We start from the raw sequence: 16,572 nt of genomic DNA, 5'->3' as shown, positions 1-16,572 counted from the left end.
GAGGAAAGACGGAGTAGAGCCGAGAGGAAATGAGAGAAAGAAGGCGGGACCATTCGGGAGAATGAGGTTGGTGGAGCGCCAGCTTCGCTTTCAGCTCCGCCTCGCTCTGGAAAATCCTCGTTAGACGATTAAAGACTGAGCTCTGTTTGCAACTTATTTAATACAAGGAAATAGGTTTGAAATAAGACTTTGGAAATGTGGTGCAGCATTTATTGTGTCTGTAAGAATGTTTATAATAAACAAATAATCAAATATTTTACTTTCAATTCTTTGACTGGCTTCTCTGCTCTCTGTTCTTTACATTGTGTTGGAATTTTAAGAGGTTTTAAGTCAAATTTATGTAGAAATAACTTTGAGGTTCACAATCTTGTGTACCAATCAGTCACACATGCCCCTAAATATAACACAGTTTAAATCTAATAAATAAAATATAATGCTCTTATGTGTCTATGCAGTCAAGCACAGGTAGTTATAAACACAGTAAGTCAACTTAGGGTTTCTCAATCATGTAAAAGTGGCAGAGAAACAGAGAAAGTCTCAGTAGAACGGCTGATCTTACAAAGGTAAAGCTATAAACATATAACACAGGTTGAACGCATCCCAGTTGCAGCAGATTGTGAGTTTGTGTGAGAGCAAAGCATGAATGTGTGTGTCCTTTGCATTGGTCAGTCACACGTGTAAAGCCTGGCCTATTCAAAGGCAGAAAGGAAAGCAGGTGAGAATACTGACTGTTAATGGACTTTGTAAGTATCACAGCTCATTAAGACATGAGAGGATTTGACAGAAGACAGTTTTAGCCTCATTCTTTCAGCTGCAGCACCTGTGTGGTTTAATGCTCTGAGAACAAGTCTAAAGGACAAATATTTTTTTTAAATCAAATGTGGTCATCGTCAGCTTCTTTTTCTTTTGGCTCGTCTCTTTATGGGTTGCCATGGCAGATCCTCTGTCACACCACACCTCTGCAGTCCTCCTTCATCGATGAATCTTCTCTGTGGTCTTCCTCTTTTCCTCCTACCTGGCAGCTTCCTATTCAGCATCCTTTATCCAGTATATGCACCATCTCTAAACCATACTTAGGCCTCACTATCATCTTGTAAACCTGCCCTTTCACTACAAATCCCCCCTGACACTCATCTCCACCCCCTCCACCCAGCCTGCACTCTCTTCTTCAATCTGTTGCTTTGGATGGTTGACCTCAGGTATTTAAACCTCCACTGCTTGCAGGTTTACAGTTACACCTGTCTCCCTGTCATTCTGTTTTGCTTTTGTTCCTCCACTCTCCAGAGCATACCTCCACCTCTCTCTTCTCTATTCTCTCAATCAACACTCTTAAAGCAAACATTGTAGTAGTAGGAGTAGTACGATTACAGATGCAGAGTCTATATGTGCAAATATGATATAAGTACAGCAAAAAAGTACATATAGGTCCACTGTGTATCAAGACTTACATAACAATCGAACCGTTGTACATTTATCACTGATGCTCATCGAGGGAAGACTTCACATCCTCCTGAAAAATGATGATGTCCTCCAGAACTAGTGACGCTATTTTCCAGAGAAGTGATTGGTCAGTAGATGATTTCATACCTGCTCTAGAACATAATCTGGCCCTGAGCAGGTTAGGTCTGCAGCAGAAGTTATCATGGTAATGTACACTGAGCTGCAGATCAATGTAAAATCTTGAGTTTATTATATTTTGAGCAAATATAGATGTAACCTGTAAAGGGAGACGAGAAAAGAAGACACAAGCACACATGGGGAGCTTATTTTGCTGGCCGTTCAGCCATGTTTACTACAGTATTGTTCCCATCTACAGTTATCAGCACAGCTTGTTGAGTTCTTTTTTAACATCGTCATAGATATTTTCACCACTGGTTTATTTTCTGCTCGTTCACTCAGAGGATGTTTAAGCAGCATTATCAAAAAAAAAAAAAACTAAGAGCACATCCTTACAGACATACTGTACATACGACACATACAAACCAAAGCACACGTACTCATACACGCACGTCTTAGAATAGCATCACTCTGATATATACAGATATAGAGAATGAGTAAAAAAAAACAAGAAAAAAAAAGAAAAACTATTTTCAGTTTTTACATCTCAATATAAGAGTCATACCAAAGACATGGCCACCAAGTGAGTAAACAATAGATAAATAGATATAAAACAAATACAAAAATAAATAAACATAAATACTTGCATTAATTGATAAAAGATGATTTGAGTTTTTTAACTCACTGTTTACTTTTAAACATGTTTTTTGTTCAAGTCTATATATAATCAGCGCACCACTATTAACTGATATTTTTACCTCAACAACAAAGTACTGGTTCATTACCCAATCGGAGAACGCGAAAGCCCGCCCCTCAGCCCCGTGACTGGGTGGTTGACGTATGTATCGTCTGTACATTAGCCGTTAACATCATGTTCGACATGACATGATCACGTGTGACAGAGAGTCATTGTTTTCAGCACCATTAACATCGCCATGACTGTCACCATTGTACCAACATCCACAACTTCAGGTAGGACACAGAACTGTCCAGATAAGAAAACTGTAATTATCAAGACTTTTTTTGTTGTTGTTTTTTCTTTTTTTCTTTAAACATTTGCTTTCCTGAATTTTTCGGACCACCAACGGCTGTGGTGTTAAAAACACGTAACAGTTTTTTAGCATACCTGCAAACCTTGTTAGCATCAGAGCACTGCTATACTTTAAACTGGCTACTACACACATCCCTATGACGCCTTCGAGGACTGGTTGTTTGCAGTGGAATTTTAGGGGTGAGCTTGCAGAGCCCCTCAAGTTTAGTTGTATGACACTTTCACATTAGCATATTATGGTGGCTCTCGTGCACATGTGACTTCAAGGGCTCCGGGGGAATTGGCAAAACCATAGACTGCATATGAAAGATGGAGAAGGAAGTCTGCATTCATTCTAAAGCAGCCGACCGAAGCGAACCGCCAAGTCCTTGGACCAGTTTCCCATAAGACAGATGTACCGTGGCGCAAAAGGCAAAGATGACGACAGCCATCCATTTTTTATACACAGTCTTATAGTCGCAGCACATCCACAAGATCCAAACAAACATTGTGTGGTAGTGAAGTACGAGTAGCAGCAGATTAAACAGACCACAGCAAAAGCTTAGAGAAACTGGGTGTGCTAGAGGATGTTATTCAGGTACTGGCCAGGGATGATTTGGCTCTTATTTGTCTACTACAGGATATGTAACCACAAAGTACATCATTAACCATGATTGCTAAAAAGCAAGTATATAAGCTGCTCGTAGCGATTTGCTCTACCAACTGACCTAAAGTACACAAGAGACTGTAATTTTTCCCACACTTATCCCTTCAAGATCTTACAATAAACTTGTGTACAATCGGCATACAGTTGAATTGAAGCCACACTGGATACAGAAGCAGGAAGAAACTCCAAAAGTAAAAAGCTCACTGCTCCCGTCTACTTGTAATCTAATTACAAGTTATGTTTTCCGAATATAATCTGTCAGGTGAACTTTTTGAAGGACTACAGTCTAAATGTTGGCACAAATTCGTGGCTGTTTAATGTGATTTTTACTGTGACATTTGTGCCATACAAGTAGTTTTTTGTGCTTGTGGCTGTTAGCCATAAATGTAGATCCCCTGAAGACTTGTTTGTGCACTTGCTCTGGTTTGACATCTATGGGGTTTATGTTTAATTTCTTCCGAGGATTTTACACTATGGCTTGTATTTGGTGTGAAGTTGACGAATCACGTGTTCGTTAGACTCTGATGAAGACTTAAAGTCAACACATATTGTCTGACTTTGCCAGAAATCTTGTAGAATAAATCATTGTTGTACTTGAAAACAGAGTGCCTTGGTTTTGTTTTGTTTTGTTTTGTTTTGTACCATCGCCAGTCAATATCTAGCATCACTTCATAAATTGTATTATTATTTTATTTAAAGATCTTCAATTCCAAGTCCTAAGGTTAATAAATCAGTTAAACTGGCATCATGAGCCGCTAGTCTTCATCACTGCATGTTACACTAAATGCATTTTGAAAAGCGCTTTCATCAACATACTTCTTAAGATGCATCTGGGTCACATAATGTAATGTTTTCTACATCAGCTATGCTTAAAATAAAACCACAGCATAGGGTTGAAGTGTTTCTGGGATGGCCATAAAGATCAGATCACCTTAAATGCACAGACTAACCCTAAAGGCTTTTAAGTAAAAGGAGAAAGAACGTCTTTGAAAAGAACTTCAAAGAGAGGCTGCCGGAGAGAAAGCTGTTGTGTAAAATGCAAGAGGACAAATGCTGGCTTTGATGCAAGTATTTTTTTAACTGTTCTTCCTTTGGGTGGTGTTGCTGACCCTGCGTGATTCTTTCAGCATCCAGCAGCTTCTAATTAATAGTAACACTCATCCACACCTGGGAGCAGCAGCATTTAAACTTCGACCTCTGAAGCTGCTTACTGATCAGCTCTGCTGGATATGTTCAAGGTGTACCTTCCTGCTGCAGGTCATCGCAACAAGAGTTTAAAGGTGCAGAGAGGATTTCTTTGCCAATCTGCTTTTCCTTTCTATTCAACAAACGTACTGCAAATCTATCAGCCTTTGGGGGCAGGGGTGCATAAGGATATCCAGAGCAGCAGCTAATGGATATCTAAGCCAGGTTTTCCTGCTCTGTCCAGAAGTCTTTGTTTACTATTGCAGATTAATTTTAGAACTGATTGTTTTGAGATTGCATTTGCCAAAATTCAATCCCTTATTTGCTCTCTGGACAGACTGTTTACCTGTATGCAACCAAGGCCCTGTGCTAATTTAATAGAAGACCAACAGGACTACAAATTGACTACGAACAGAAAACAAAAGCATCTGCTTCCAGATATCAGATTCTTCTTATTCTTATGCAGACATCAGTCTGAATTCAAATCTTCAGAAATCTTTAAATCAAAGACCTGATTGTGGATTTATTTTGTAAACAGCGCCACCTTTCACTCGACCCTTGCCAACATCTTGTTTCTGAGAAGAAACAGCACCTAATGCTGACTAGCTAGCTTACTAAAACATGAAGGTGCTTTGCATCTTTAATTGTTCGTATTCAGTTTGCTTTGAGCAAATGTCTGTTATTCACTGTTAAATGTATTCAGCAAACCAGTGTTGATACCGTACAGAGTAATTTCTCACTGTTTTCTTTGAAAAATGTTGTTCGTGGAAACCTTCATATTCTACATGTTACGACTTCTGAAAAACTTTGGATGAGATTTAGAATTTCACAAGAAAATGAAGCTTTTTCACTCAAAAGTCATTCGTCTAACTACAGCTTATTATAACAGCTTATATCTGACATCTGTATTTATTCAACTGTACATCACAGGCCTGTTTGTGGTGAGTTACAGCATGCCATATGGTGGGAGCCATGGCAGAAGTTGCCCACTTTCACATCCTCACATTTAGTCCTGATTTATTTTTTCAAGACGAGTCCTTTCTCGTGTCGGGCATTGACAGCGCAGCTGGGATGTAAACAGGGAGACTTTTGCTATGGCTGCTATCATAACACATATGGATGAGTGAATATATCACATGTAGATGTCAGGCCTACATTTCCATCATCGTGGTCGCATGAGATCGGAGCCAAGCGTACATGATTACGTTTCTTGTGGGACACGACTGACGGATGGTTGTGAGGGACATGCAACCTTTTGGTGTCATGATTGGAAACAAATTAGCAAAAATTGTTGTGTTTTATTCTTGCTAAAAGAAATGCACGACTTTATATGCATGTGTTCTTTGATGTCACTGTGATTCTTGAAGTATGAAACATAACAAGTTCGCAATGAGTTGGTCATTGCGATGTTAAAAAAATGTCTATTTTTTGGATGCAAAGCAAGATATCTTTGTTACCAAATGTCTGACAAAGGACTGGAAAATGACTTTTTTCAATTTGAGTGCCGACTTTACCAAACCAAACCACACCAAACCAAACTGATTGCATGTCCCATGCATTTTCTAGTTTCCTAAACATTCCTCGGAAAGTCTCTGTTGTCTTTCATGGGTCAAAGGCTCAAGTTCATGCAGCCGACCGCTTCTCAATTATCTCAAACTTCACAACTTAATTTCTTGCAAATTATTTTACTTCTTGTACTGACCGTGCAGGATAAAACAAAATCTAACACACCTTGGTCCCAGGATGAGGGATATATTCCTTCCCTCAAAACTTTTAGAAAAAAAAAATCGAAGATTATCCCAGTTCAGCATTACTCCGCTGACTTCCCATGGCTCATTCATGCTACTTACTCCCGGACTGCTTTGGTCCCAGATTGCGCTTCACATTTTACAATCAAGTTTTGACAACCTCTCAAAGAGCTGCCCGACACACAGCATCATCTTTTCATGCTTCTCTTGGTGTAGATAGTCCTGGGATGAGAACTGATCTCAGGCTGAGCCTTGGTCCCAGACTGCATTTATAAGTTTAAAAGCCACTGTTGGCTTAAACAGTTGTCTCATATTCCAATACCTCTTTGCTGCCCATCATGCTGCTCCTGTACTGTATCCGGGGGCTGATGCCTGATGTGGTCTCCAGAAGCAGAATGGTCTTGCGCAGACGTCGATCGATAAAGTGCGCATCCCATGCTGGGTATCGCTTTCTCGGGAGGTCGATCCGGATCACGGGTCCCTCATGTGCACGAGATGACGAGGAGGTCCTGTGAAGGAGTGCAGGAGAGGAGGATGGGGAGGGACGTACCTGGAAGACAGGCAGGCAACTGTCTCTGTCCCTCTCCCTGTCCCTTTCTCGCTCCCCGGGAACTGGCTCCCCTGTGTCTTTAGTCCTGGGCAGAGTCCTTGGAGGACTGGTAATGACTATATCCGTTTGGGATCCTTGTGATGGAGTAAGGCAAGCATCAATCACTCCCGCCACCCCTCCTGAACCTACCACGCCCTCGTCAACACATCCTCCCCACTGTGAGCCTAGAACAGGCCCATCTGGGTGCAGCCAGCAGTAGTACACCAACATGAAGAAGGTTCCCAGGGCAAAGCTGCAGGCCACCAGACATACAACCACCAGGGCAGAAGAATCGGCCGTTTGTGGGTCACGGTAGGTGTACCAGGCGGCAGTCAGCGCCACATTCTCAGCCAGTGTCACAGAGTAGTAGACAGTCATACGGAAACGGCTGGGGCCCTCTTTGACATTGAACCAGCAGAAAATGTAAATGATGCCCACCACCATGTTGTAGATGATCTCCTCCCACTTGGACATGCAGAAGTCAGTCTCACCTTGGATAATCCAAAAGGTCATGACACACCTGAAAAGACAACACAACAATACAGCTAGTCTCAACAACAATGCGCATGGGCCTTATAATAAGATATGATATGATATACAGATTATTTTGCAAAATTTCAATCAGGTTGTAATAGTTTTTTATAACTTTGCACTCTTTGAAAAGGAAAATAGATTAGCCCAGAATATGCTTCAGAACGCCAACAAAGTGGCATAAAATGTTTCTATGTCAAAAGATTATTTTAGGACCCTACAGTCAGCTGTTAGAAAGCTAATGCTAGCCTATGTGTTAATAAGCTACTGTAGATAACAGATGTACATAAGGAATCTGCAAACACAACACATTTCTTAACCTATAGACACTGACATTTGCAGTCAGTTTTGTAGGAACTGAGTTTCAGTTTATTTGTCTTCATTGCCCAAGTTTTAAAATTGAAGACAGTCATAATTCCTACTGGAAGATTGCTAAAGATGCTTGTGATCCCTCACACTTTTCCTCTAGCTCCCCCAGCAGTACCAATTATGAAATCATACAAAACATAAGAATCTAGAAGACTGGCATGAGATTCAGTGTTCTCCAGATAATGCCCCAGTCAAACAGCCCTAGAGACCATCTGGCAACCACTGGTCACAAGAGATATATAGTGAAGCCATGAAAACTAGCAGGTTGCCATTGTTGTCAGTAAACACCAACTGGTCAGCAAACAATTGTGAACTACTCGCCATGCAGTAGTGTCTGAAAAATGTGCCACAAACTGGAAACAGAGACTGTTCGCCTTCAAAATAAAAGTTCCTGATTTTGATGTTGGTTGCACAACTTTTACTTTCAAGAGGAACATTTACTGTCTCTATTTTCCATCAAAGTTTTACAACAGTTCTGAGAGTAAATGGCAAATGTTTGCAGACATGATGATGTCCTCCATGCAAACTACAGGTAAAGCACCCTGTTTGAAACCAATTTCACAACTGCCAACAAACTCCAGCAACCACTCACAAACTGGTTGCCGATTAGTCTCTAGGTCTGCATAGCTGAGGGCTTAGCAACCTTTTTGGCGAGCTTCTCTGTTTTCTCTGTTTACATGTTTACGAGTGGCAAATACTTGTAATTCTAATGACCAATTAACCTTCAATTAACATCACTGTCAGGATATACTTTGTTTATAGAACCAGTATTGGAAAGACTCAAAATCACCAGAGCTGTCAAAATACTAATGAGATATTTTTGGACTGTTTTTTACTGTAAACTTTGTTTGTGAGGCCAATAGAAGTGAAATTAACTCAGCTGTTGACATAATTCAACAGAAATCCACAGAATTTTGTCTTTGCCTTAGAATTGCAAATTACTGTATCCAAGTGATGCGAGCGAACAACATGCCAGATTTATTTAAGCCTGCAACAGCTGATTTTCTGGACAAGCTTGCAGCTGTTACCGAGCACTATTTTGTTTCATTTGAGCGATTTCTCCATAGTCCACAAACCAGTGTCTGACATCACAGAGGCTATGTTCATCTATTAAATAAAATCTGCGCACTTCACAAACATCTGAGGGAAATAAAAGGTCTCTTCAAAAGCTGACTGCTTCTCAGTGTACACCAGCTAATTGCAAACTCTGACTGCATGCTGTTTGGTGCTGAGCAGGATGTGAAGAGAGGATATTTAAAGCTTTGTTACTGAAAAAAGCTGTGAGAACAATCACAGTATGAGAGCAGTAAAAATGAACCAGTAAAGTCGTGAGCTGAGCAGCCAAACAATGTGATGCAGCTCGCTACAACGCCCCGAAAACCGAGGGAGTTGCACATTCAGGTGATAGTGCTCTGTAGGGTCTTCACCACAAGTAGCACCTTTCACATTGTGCCATTGTTTTCACATTTGATTTATATCAGTAATATAAAAATATTGATTATAGCTGCCTTGAGAACAGGAAGTCACAAATGAACACTAAGACAAAGGGGCAATACAAGACAGATAACATAAATCTCTCAGTTGTGCCTCAAAGTACATCCCTAAACACAAAGCGATAATATCAGGCAATCCATTTCTAGAGATTTTAATGAATGCTCTGGGCACAGAATATCACATCTAAGTCGTTTAAAGTAGCGCGAACACATACAGAAGTGCCCGAATGCAAATCATCGCTGGGCACGAGACAAAACGTTAAGACTGACCTTCTCCCTATAGAAGGCTACATTCTTTCAGCACCAATTTGCTAAACCTGCTGTATGAATAATTACAATTAACACTGAAAGTATTTTATAAATTAGCCCCTGCTAAATGTCCCTGCTTGGGGGAAGAACCTGTAAAGTGTGTAGGAAGCTGTTTTCTGTGATTTAACAAGCAAGAATGAGCAGATTAAAAAGGTTTATGTAAAAAAGGAATATATTTACCAAACTTGCTCTTTATATATTGTATTACATGACTTTCTTTAGTTTGATTTTTGTCTACCTGCTGTTGGAATGCAATTTGACTAATATTACTGGAACAGAGAGTATAGATTTCTCTCTATAACAACAAAAAAAATGCAGCAGATGTCTAATTCTTCCCATTTGGGGCCCAGATTCTTAACATCAGGTCACATATGGCGCACCAGTGGCTGACGATGAATATGCCGAAGTAGAGCTGGAAGACGGAGGCGAAGAGAGCAAAGGCCACAGTCCTCGCCCCAATCGTGAAGAAGTGCCACAGCATCTGGGCGATCACGGCCTTGTAGGACATGGGCAGCTTGTCGTCGCGGGAGTCACGGAGGACCTTCTGGTAGGAGGCGATCATCCAGGCCAGTGAGACCAAGGAGGCCGAGGCAGATAGACCTGGACGGGGGACATAAGAGGACTATAGTTATTAACTTGACTGAATAGCTCATAATAAGAAACACCAGTGATATTGTTAAATAGAATTATAAAGCTACCCGAGCAGGGAGATTACATCCTGCATAGTGGTAGAAAAGAGAAAAAAACACTAAAAGCGGCATTTCAATTTTGGCCTTGGAAAGAGAAACTTTAAACTGCATCTTAAATTTGGATGTCACAGTGTGTAGATTGTGTGGCGTGCGGATGCAAAAAAGAGTTTGAGATGTCAAATAAAAGGTGAGCCGTTTATCAGGCTTTCAGAATCCAAACAAAATCAAAAACGCAAGCAAATTGAAATCCAATAGTCACAGGAGCATCCCGGGAATAACACGAGGAAACTCAGACAGCCAAAGTACGCTGACTAAACAGATGACACAACAAAGGGAAGCCCGAGGCTACACGCAGAAGGCTGACGGGGGTCTGAACACAGGAGGGTAACGAGACAGCTGAACATAATCAAGAGACACGATGTACAACTCACATCGAGATGCAGCTAACTAGCAAAGGAGAGTAATACTGACGAGAAATTCACAGATTGAGGCATGAACAGTGAATAAGGCAAAGGAAGGACGACAACAAACACAAACAACTAAACGGAGAGGGGAGGCTAGAACTCAGAGAATGAATCACACAACTAAAAGTCTTCACTACACTGGACTAAGAAACACAGACAGCACAAGATCAACTTACAACAAAGGATCAAAATCACTATCAGGGATTCTTCAATTTTAACTAACAGAGTTAGTTTAAATTGCCCTGTGTGGCTCAGTAATGTGGTCAAGTAATTGTAAGCTGATTTATTGCTTGTATTATAAAATGTTGTGTGTCTGAGATGTAGTCCGTGAGTTCTGTAACTAAGAAAAAATGTACTTGATAAAAATGTGCCTTCTTTTCTTATCAAGGTCTTCTTTTAGTAATGCTGCTCTATTAGGCGTCTGCTTGGGAGTCCAATTTTGACCGTTGTCAACTGAAAGCACACTGAATCTCTCCCGGTGGGTCAAGAGTCAGATCAAATAACTTCCAGCTTTTAACTTGAATTTAAGTTTAGGGGAGAAAAACAAAGTCCCAGCGATCCAAATTGGCAAACGTGGAGACCCAAGACTGCAGCTACAAGCACTCAGCTTCGGTGTGAATTCGTGGTGCGCACTCTTGTGAATGTAAATGTAAATCTGCTCCTCAGTGACCTGCTAAGCAGTGAGGAAAAATGCAGTTTAGTCTGTGTGGAGCAGCCAACTTCTCATCACCAGTACTGATCCTTGAGATCTTTGGTGAAATCAGAGATAATCACATACATGTGCTGAGAACAATGAGCCATCTATAGACAGCTGCACTGTTTAAACTGATCCGGAGGAGCACAACCAGAAGACCTCACAGGGTAGGTTGCCCATTTTAAAGTATGGTTTTGCCTTTTTTTATTTGGAGTCACAAAACTTTAGTCCCAGCTTTAATCCTTCAGGTGGGAATACATGTGAAGTACTAAGAACCATCTCACCCTGAAGCAGTATGGCTTTCGTTTTTTGAACATGCTCCTACATTTTTCTCTTTTTTCCACGCTTGTTCCCCGAGCTTAAAATGTGTTTATTTATTTCCCGTCGTGCTGAGTGGAGGCCTGCTGGAGCATTTCCTGTTGTTTTTTTATTTTAAGAACTCTGTCATCTTCTAAAGTCAGTTCTTTTTTCTCATTTTGATTTAGGCAAAGGTAAAATGTGTTTTATAACTACTAAGTCTACTAGTGATCTCAATCCATTCCCACAGTGAGTCCTATAATCCTGAGGATGGACAAAGGAAGTCCTGACGTCTGGGATCTCTTCATGAGTCTACTGTATGAGGAAAGGAACACTCCCAGGTTGCTAACAGAAACAGGAAGCTTAGAAAGTCTGGGATTACTCCAGGATTCAGAGCTGGAGTTGTTCAAGTGATCATCTTAAGGAATGTGAGAGGTTTGGACAATAATAAGGATGAGATTGGTGAACTTACTGGGAATATGGCTGAAACCTTTCTCTGACATCTGGTTTAACTCCACTGACACAAGGACAAACACCACCTCATGCCACCATCACTCATGTTATTCTTCTTATTGCATATTAATTGCATTTTAATTGATTGCATTCCTTTCCTTTTTGAATTTCTTGGTTGCTGTAATGTAGAGATTTCCAAATATACCATTTTTACCATATATATATATATATATACATATATATATATATATATTTTACTATGGTAAAAAAAAAGGGTTAGGGTTGTCAAATTTATCTGGACTTGAACCAGTTTCTACTGAAGTCAAATAATCATTAGCCCGCACATGTAACTTTCAGGCCTGCCGCGAACCGCCCAGAGCACAGTTTAGCATATTAAATATTCATGCGTGTTAATCATGCAGTCTTGTCTCAAATTAGCCGTGAATCACACTGAGAAGGCATTAAAATGTGAGCAGAGAAAGAGCGGCACCGACTTTGCATTTGATTAATCTGAAGATTTTTCTAAAATATTTCTCTTAAAAACTGAGATCAACCTTAAAAAGAAACTTTAAAGTCGACTCGGAGGTGCAGAGTTTGAACTGGTCTTCAGCTGGAGAGTGCCATTTTTTCATAAGTCAGAAAACTTATTGTGTTTAAAATCTCTTTTTACTTTTTCACTTTTATTTAATTTAAATGCTGTTGCACATGTAAGATTTTCCTAGCACAGCAGGGACACAGTGCTAGGCACATATTTTTGTTTAAATGTGACATGTTTCTTTGGTATTTAATATACTTTTCTCTTTTTGTCTTCAGTTTTGCAGTGTTTGTAGTTTGTCTCCTTATTTCTAAACTTGGCTCTCTTTATGCATCAGCTTGTTTCGTCTAACACGAATGGAAATGGGGGGAAATGGCTGAAACTATTAAAACAACATCAAGCGTTGCGAACAGAAAATGAAACATTCTCGGCGTCTGTGCGGCTTGGTTGGAAAATATCGTGACAAAACAGCAACGGTTTTGTTCCATATTTGAACAAAAACAATTTAACACAGACCAGTGGCAGGCCAGAGAAACCACAGAGTGTTTCCTTAATGAGGTCTGATTAAAGGAGGGAGCCGTCACTCCTTTACTGTACAGCCTGCTTGAAACAATATGTCTCAAGAGGATTCAGCAGCATTAAGAAGAGAGAAAATTATGGGCTGCCTTCACCAGACAAATGCTATATATGTATTAATAAAGCAAAGGGAGTTCTTTAAACTTCAAACCTCTGTCTACTTTGATTTGATATATGAGTCATTCCCCTTAAGCTGCTTTAATTTTGGAAAGGAAATGATCTCCACAGAATTTCACAGAAACTGAAACATCTGGTATTGCATGAACTGAACTCAGACTATTTGGGTTTTTACATCTGTGCTATTTGATGTCTTTGATATCATTCAGCTGCTTCAGCTGAGAGGATCTCGTCCCAAGTTTATTCGCACTTCCAGTCGACCATCTTGGACCACAGCTGGCAACAGCAGTCTTTGTTCTGTGGTGGAGATCCACTCTAACACGGACTCATTTAGAACTGCTTTATATGTTTCAGCCTCTCAAGATTACTCAAGATAACTTGAGTCCAAGACTGTGGATGAGAGACTCGCTGGAGATGCAGCAGATCATATCGTTCAGTTATTTTACTTTACAGCACTTTTCCTGATGGGAGGAAACTACTTTTCTCAGCTGGCTGGGTAACATTTCAATAACGTCCTGAAAAAGTCGGATGTTTTGGGATGATTGCAGCCACCATGACCCTGACCTGGAAGAAAACCAATGACAGGATTCGTTTTTTCAAATTCTAAGATGTTGGAGGAATGTTTAAGCGTTCTTTATTCTATGTAGTTTTTGTTGTTTTTAAAGCGTCATCAATGTGATGGAATATTTTATGATTGTGCCCTTCTCTGCGTGAAGCTGGCCTTACTGATGTGTCCATCGCATCATGTTTCGTCTTTATACAGTCTTTATAAGATCGTAATAAGTCAACTGTACAAGCCGTCTTTGAATGGAAGGCTCTGACTCGATCCTTTGACCATGGCGAGTTTCTATAAATGGTTCTATTATTTGTTGTCAAAAGCCATGCTGCCATGTTCTTTATTTGTTCTTTTACCCCTTTGCAAATTAAAACTGCAAAAAAACAACAACCTGTTTGTGTGTAAATCGATTTGTTTCAGATTTTAGTAACAATGTGGTGTCAGTGATCAGTAGGTTCATTTAGTTAATGTGGATTCTGGGATCCAAACAGTGTCTCTAATCTCTAAAAGTTGAGAGATGAGAGAGCCAAACGTTTGACCCCAGACCATCTCCCCCGGGATTTCAAGGAACGGATGATGTTGTCTATAAACAATGAGAGATCTGCAATGAATCGCCTAGTGGATGGGGATGCAAAAAAAAGAAGGAAAAACAGGAAAATGATTGTTTCCTGGGATAAAATCACAGGGAATTGCTTTCAAAGGGTGAAAGCAATTCTGGATCGAGTCTTCTTCGCTCTCCGGACTGCCCCGGTAATTGTGGCCAAGAAAATGGTTTGGAGTAGAGATTAAGCACAGCAGATTTTGCGAGCATGAAAAACAAGTCTGATAAAGAAAACCCCCAATCTGAGTGGAGTGGTACATTTCATATTAAGGGAAAATATGGAGATGGAGCTATCAGTGTAATGTTCTGGAGGAGGAACATTGATCATGTTAGAGTTACTGTAGCTGGAAGAGAAATAGATTAGAAAATAAAAGCAAAAATAAATAAATAAGTAAATGGAAAATCACCTTTTCAAGATAACCTGTCTACAAACTGAGATGAACTTAATCCAACCGCAGCCTGTTCTCCCAATCAACAACTGCCTCCATTACTGTAGCTGATAAATCACAACCAAATTTATAAATCAGGTTAGCAACACAACAACTATCCTGAGAAAATACACCAAAATATCCTTGCAATAAATGAACCCAAAACAAAGGGAATTGTGACTAAACAGTGACAGATGCAGTTTGTTACGCTTGGAAAGCTCGGCATTTGGAGAAACTGGGACCAGCGAATGTTTGGGATTTGTCCTTAACAGATGACTTGAATGATTAATTGGCTACACCGACACTCGATTCGTGTGACAGATAAAATGATAATGGCTAATGATAGTGCAATGATGGTGAATCTTCTCAGCTCTTCAGTACTGCCGGCACTGCAGGAGCGTATGTATGAGTGCCCACATTAAAAAACATGAATGCTTTTTAACAGATGGTAGGTCAAAGTAGACAGGGATATTTGTGTGTGAGAGCTCGGACACGTTTATCTCTGAGAGGAGTTTCGTTTTTAGACTATGAGATAAAGGATGTTTGGTAAGGAGGGACACAAAGGACGGTTCGAGGTTAAAAAGCATCTATTATACATTTCCCAGTTTTTTCACACATACTGCTCAAAATGTTAAAGCTCTCATAATAAACCTAAATAAACCCACAAATAATGCAGGTGTGTGTATGAATAATGCCTGAAAGCCAAAAGGTTTGTTTTTTCACAGTTCTTCCTCATCCTTAATATGAATGATGTCATAAAGAGTGGTTAAACCTAATACGGTCATCTCAGTGTGCACAGCTCTGGCTGTGAGCACAGAAGCCACGCCCACTCACCTCTTTTTTTAGGGGGCAGCCAATCAGAAGAAAGTTGTCTTAAAGAGAGGAAGATGGGAGCTACCACAGCTCGTTTAATGAGAGCCCCTCAGCTTCCTAGGTCACACACCTATGGCATAAATTTCAGAATGCTGGGTGATTTGCAGGAAAAGTGACGTCTTACATGGTCAAGGTCACCGGGATTAAAACTTGTGAGAGTAAATGGTAAATGGACTTGTTCTTATATAGCGCTTTTCTACTCTATCTGAGCACTCAAAGCGCTTTATACAACTAATTCATTCACGCAATCACACATGCACTTTTTTCTGACCTAAGTGCTAAGTAGTCTACCATTCATACACATTCACACTCCGATGGATGCATCGGAGAGCAACATGGGGTTAGTATCTTGCCCAAGGATATTTGGCATGCAGACTGGAGCAGCCAAGGCTCGAACCACCGACCTTCTGGTTAGTGGCTGACCTGCTTGGCCACCTGAGCTACAGCCACCCCAAAAACCCCAGAGTTTTAATAGATGCTCCTATTTTAAGAATTTGAAAATCCTACATCGCCTGATTCTCGAGTAACTGCATTCACACACTTCAGTGTCCACGCCGCCTGCCTGGCATCCTGCCTGGGGGGATGACAACAACACCCTATCAGCCTTTTATGACTGATTATTATGTAGTGACTTATGCAAAGCTACTGTAGCTACTGCACACAATAGGTTCCCTATAAAAACATGCTTTCAAAGGCTAAATTGTACTGTAATCAGGTATATTTACTCAGGAAGAGTACTTAAGTAGTAAATTGAGGTACTTGTTAATCACTTGAATATTTTATTGTGATGAGGCTTTCTTCTTCTGGTGCA

The 16,572-nt window shown here is 40.3% G+C and overlaps 1 protein-coding gene across 1 annotated transcript in view; it reads right to left on the bottom strand.

The window, feature by feature from the left end:
* Positions 1 to 1,763: 1,763 nt before the first annotated feature.
* The window catches only part of LOC134618878 (XK-related protein 7-like), a 105,581-nt gene continuing 90,772 nt past the window's right edge, over positions 1,764 to 16,572 (bottom strand). Inside the window, exons 3-4 of the mRNA XM_063464478.1 lie at positions 9,859 to 10,078; positions 1,764 to 7,296 (exon numbers count right to left, since the gene is read on the bottom strand). Coding sequence (XP_063320548.1) covers positions 6,483 to 7,296; positions 9,859 to 10,078 — 1,034 coding nt within the window. The 3' untranslated portion in view covers positions 1,764 to 6,482. The remainder of the gene's footprint in view (positions 7,297 to 9,858; positions 10,079 to 16,572) is intronic.

This window comes from Pelmatolapia mariae, linkage group LG20 (assembly GCF_036321145.2).
Source record: "Pelmatolapia mariae isolate MD_Pm_ZW linkage group LG20, Pm_UMD_F_2, whole genome shotgun sequence".
Lineage (NCBI taxonomy): Eukaryota > Metazoa > Chordata > Actinopteri > Cichliformes > Cichlidae > Pelmatolapia > Pelmatolapia mariae.
The sequence above is the reverse complement of the archived record's forward strand: the minus strand, read 5'-3'. Positions and strand labels throughout refer to the sequence as shown.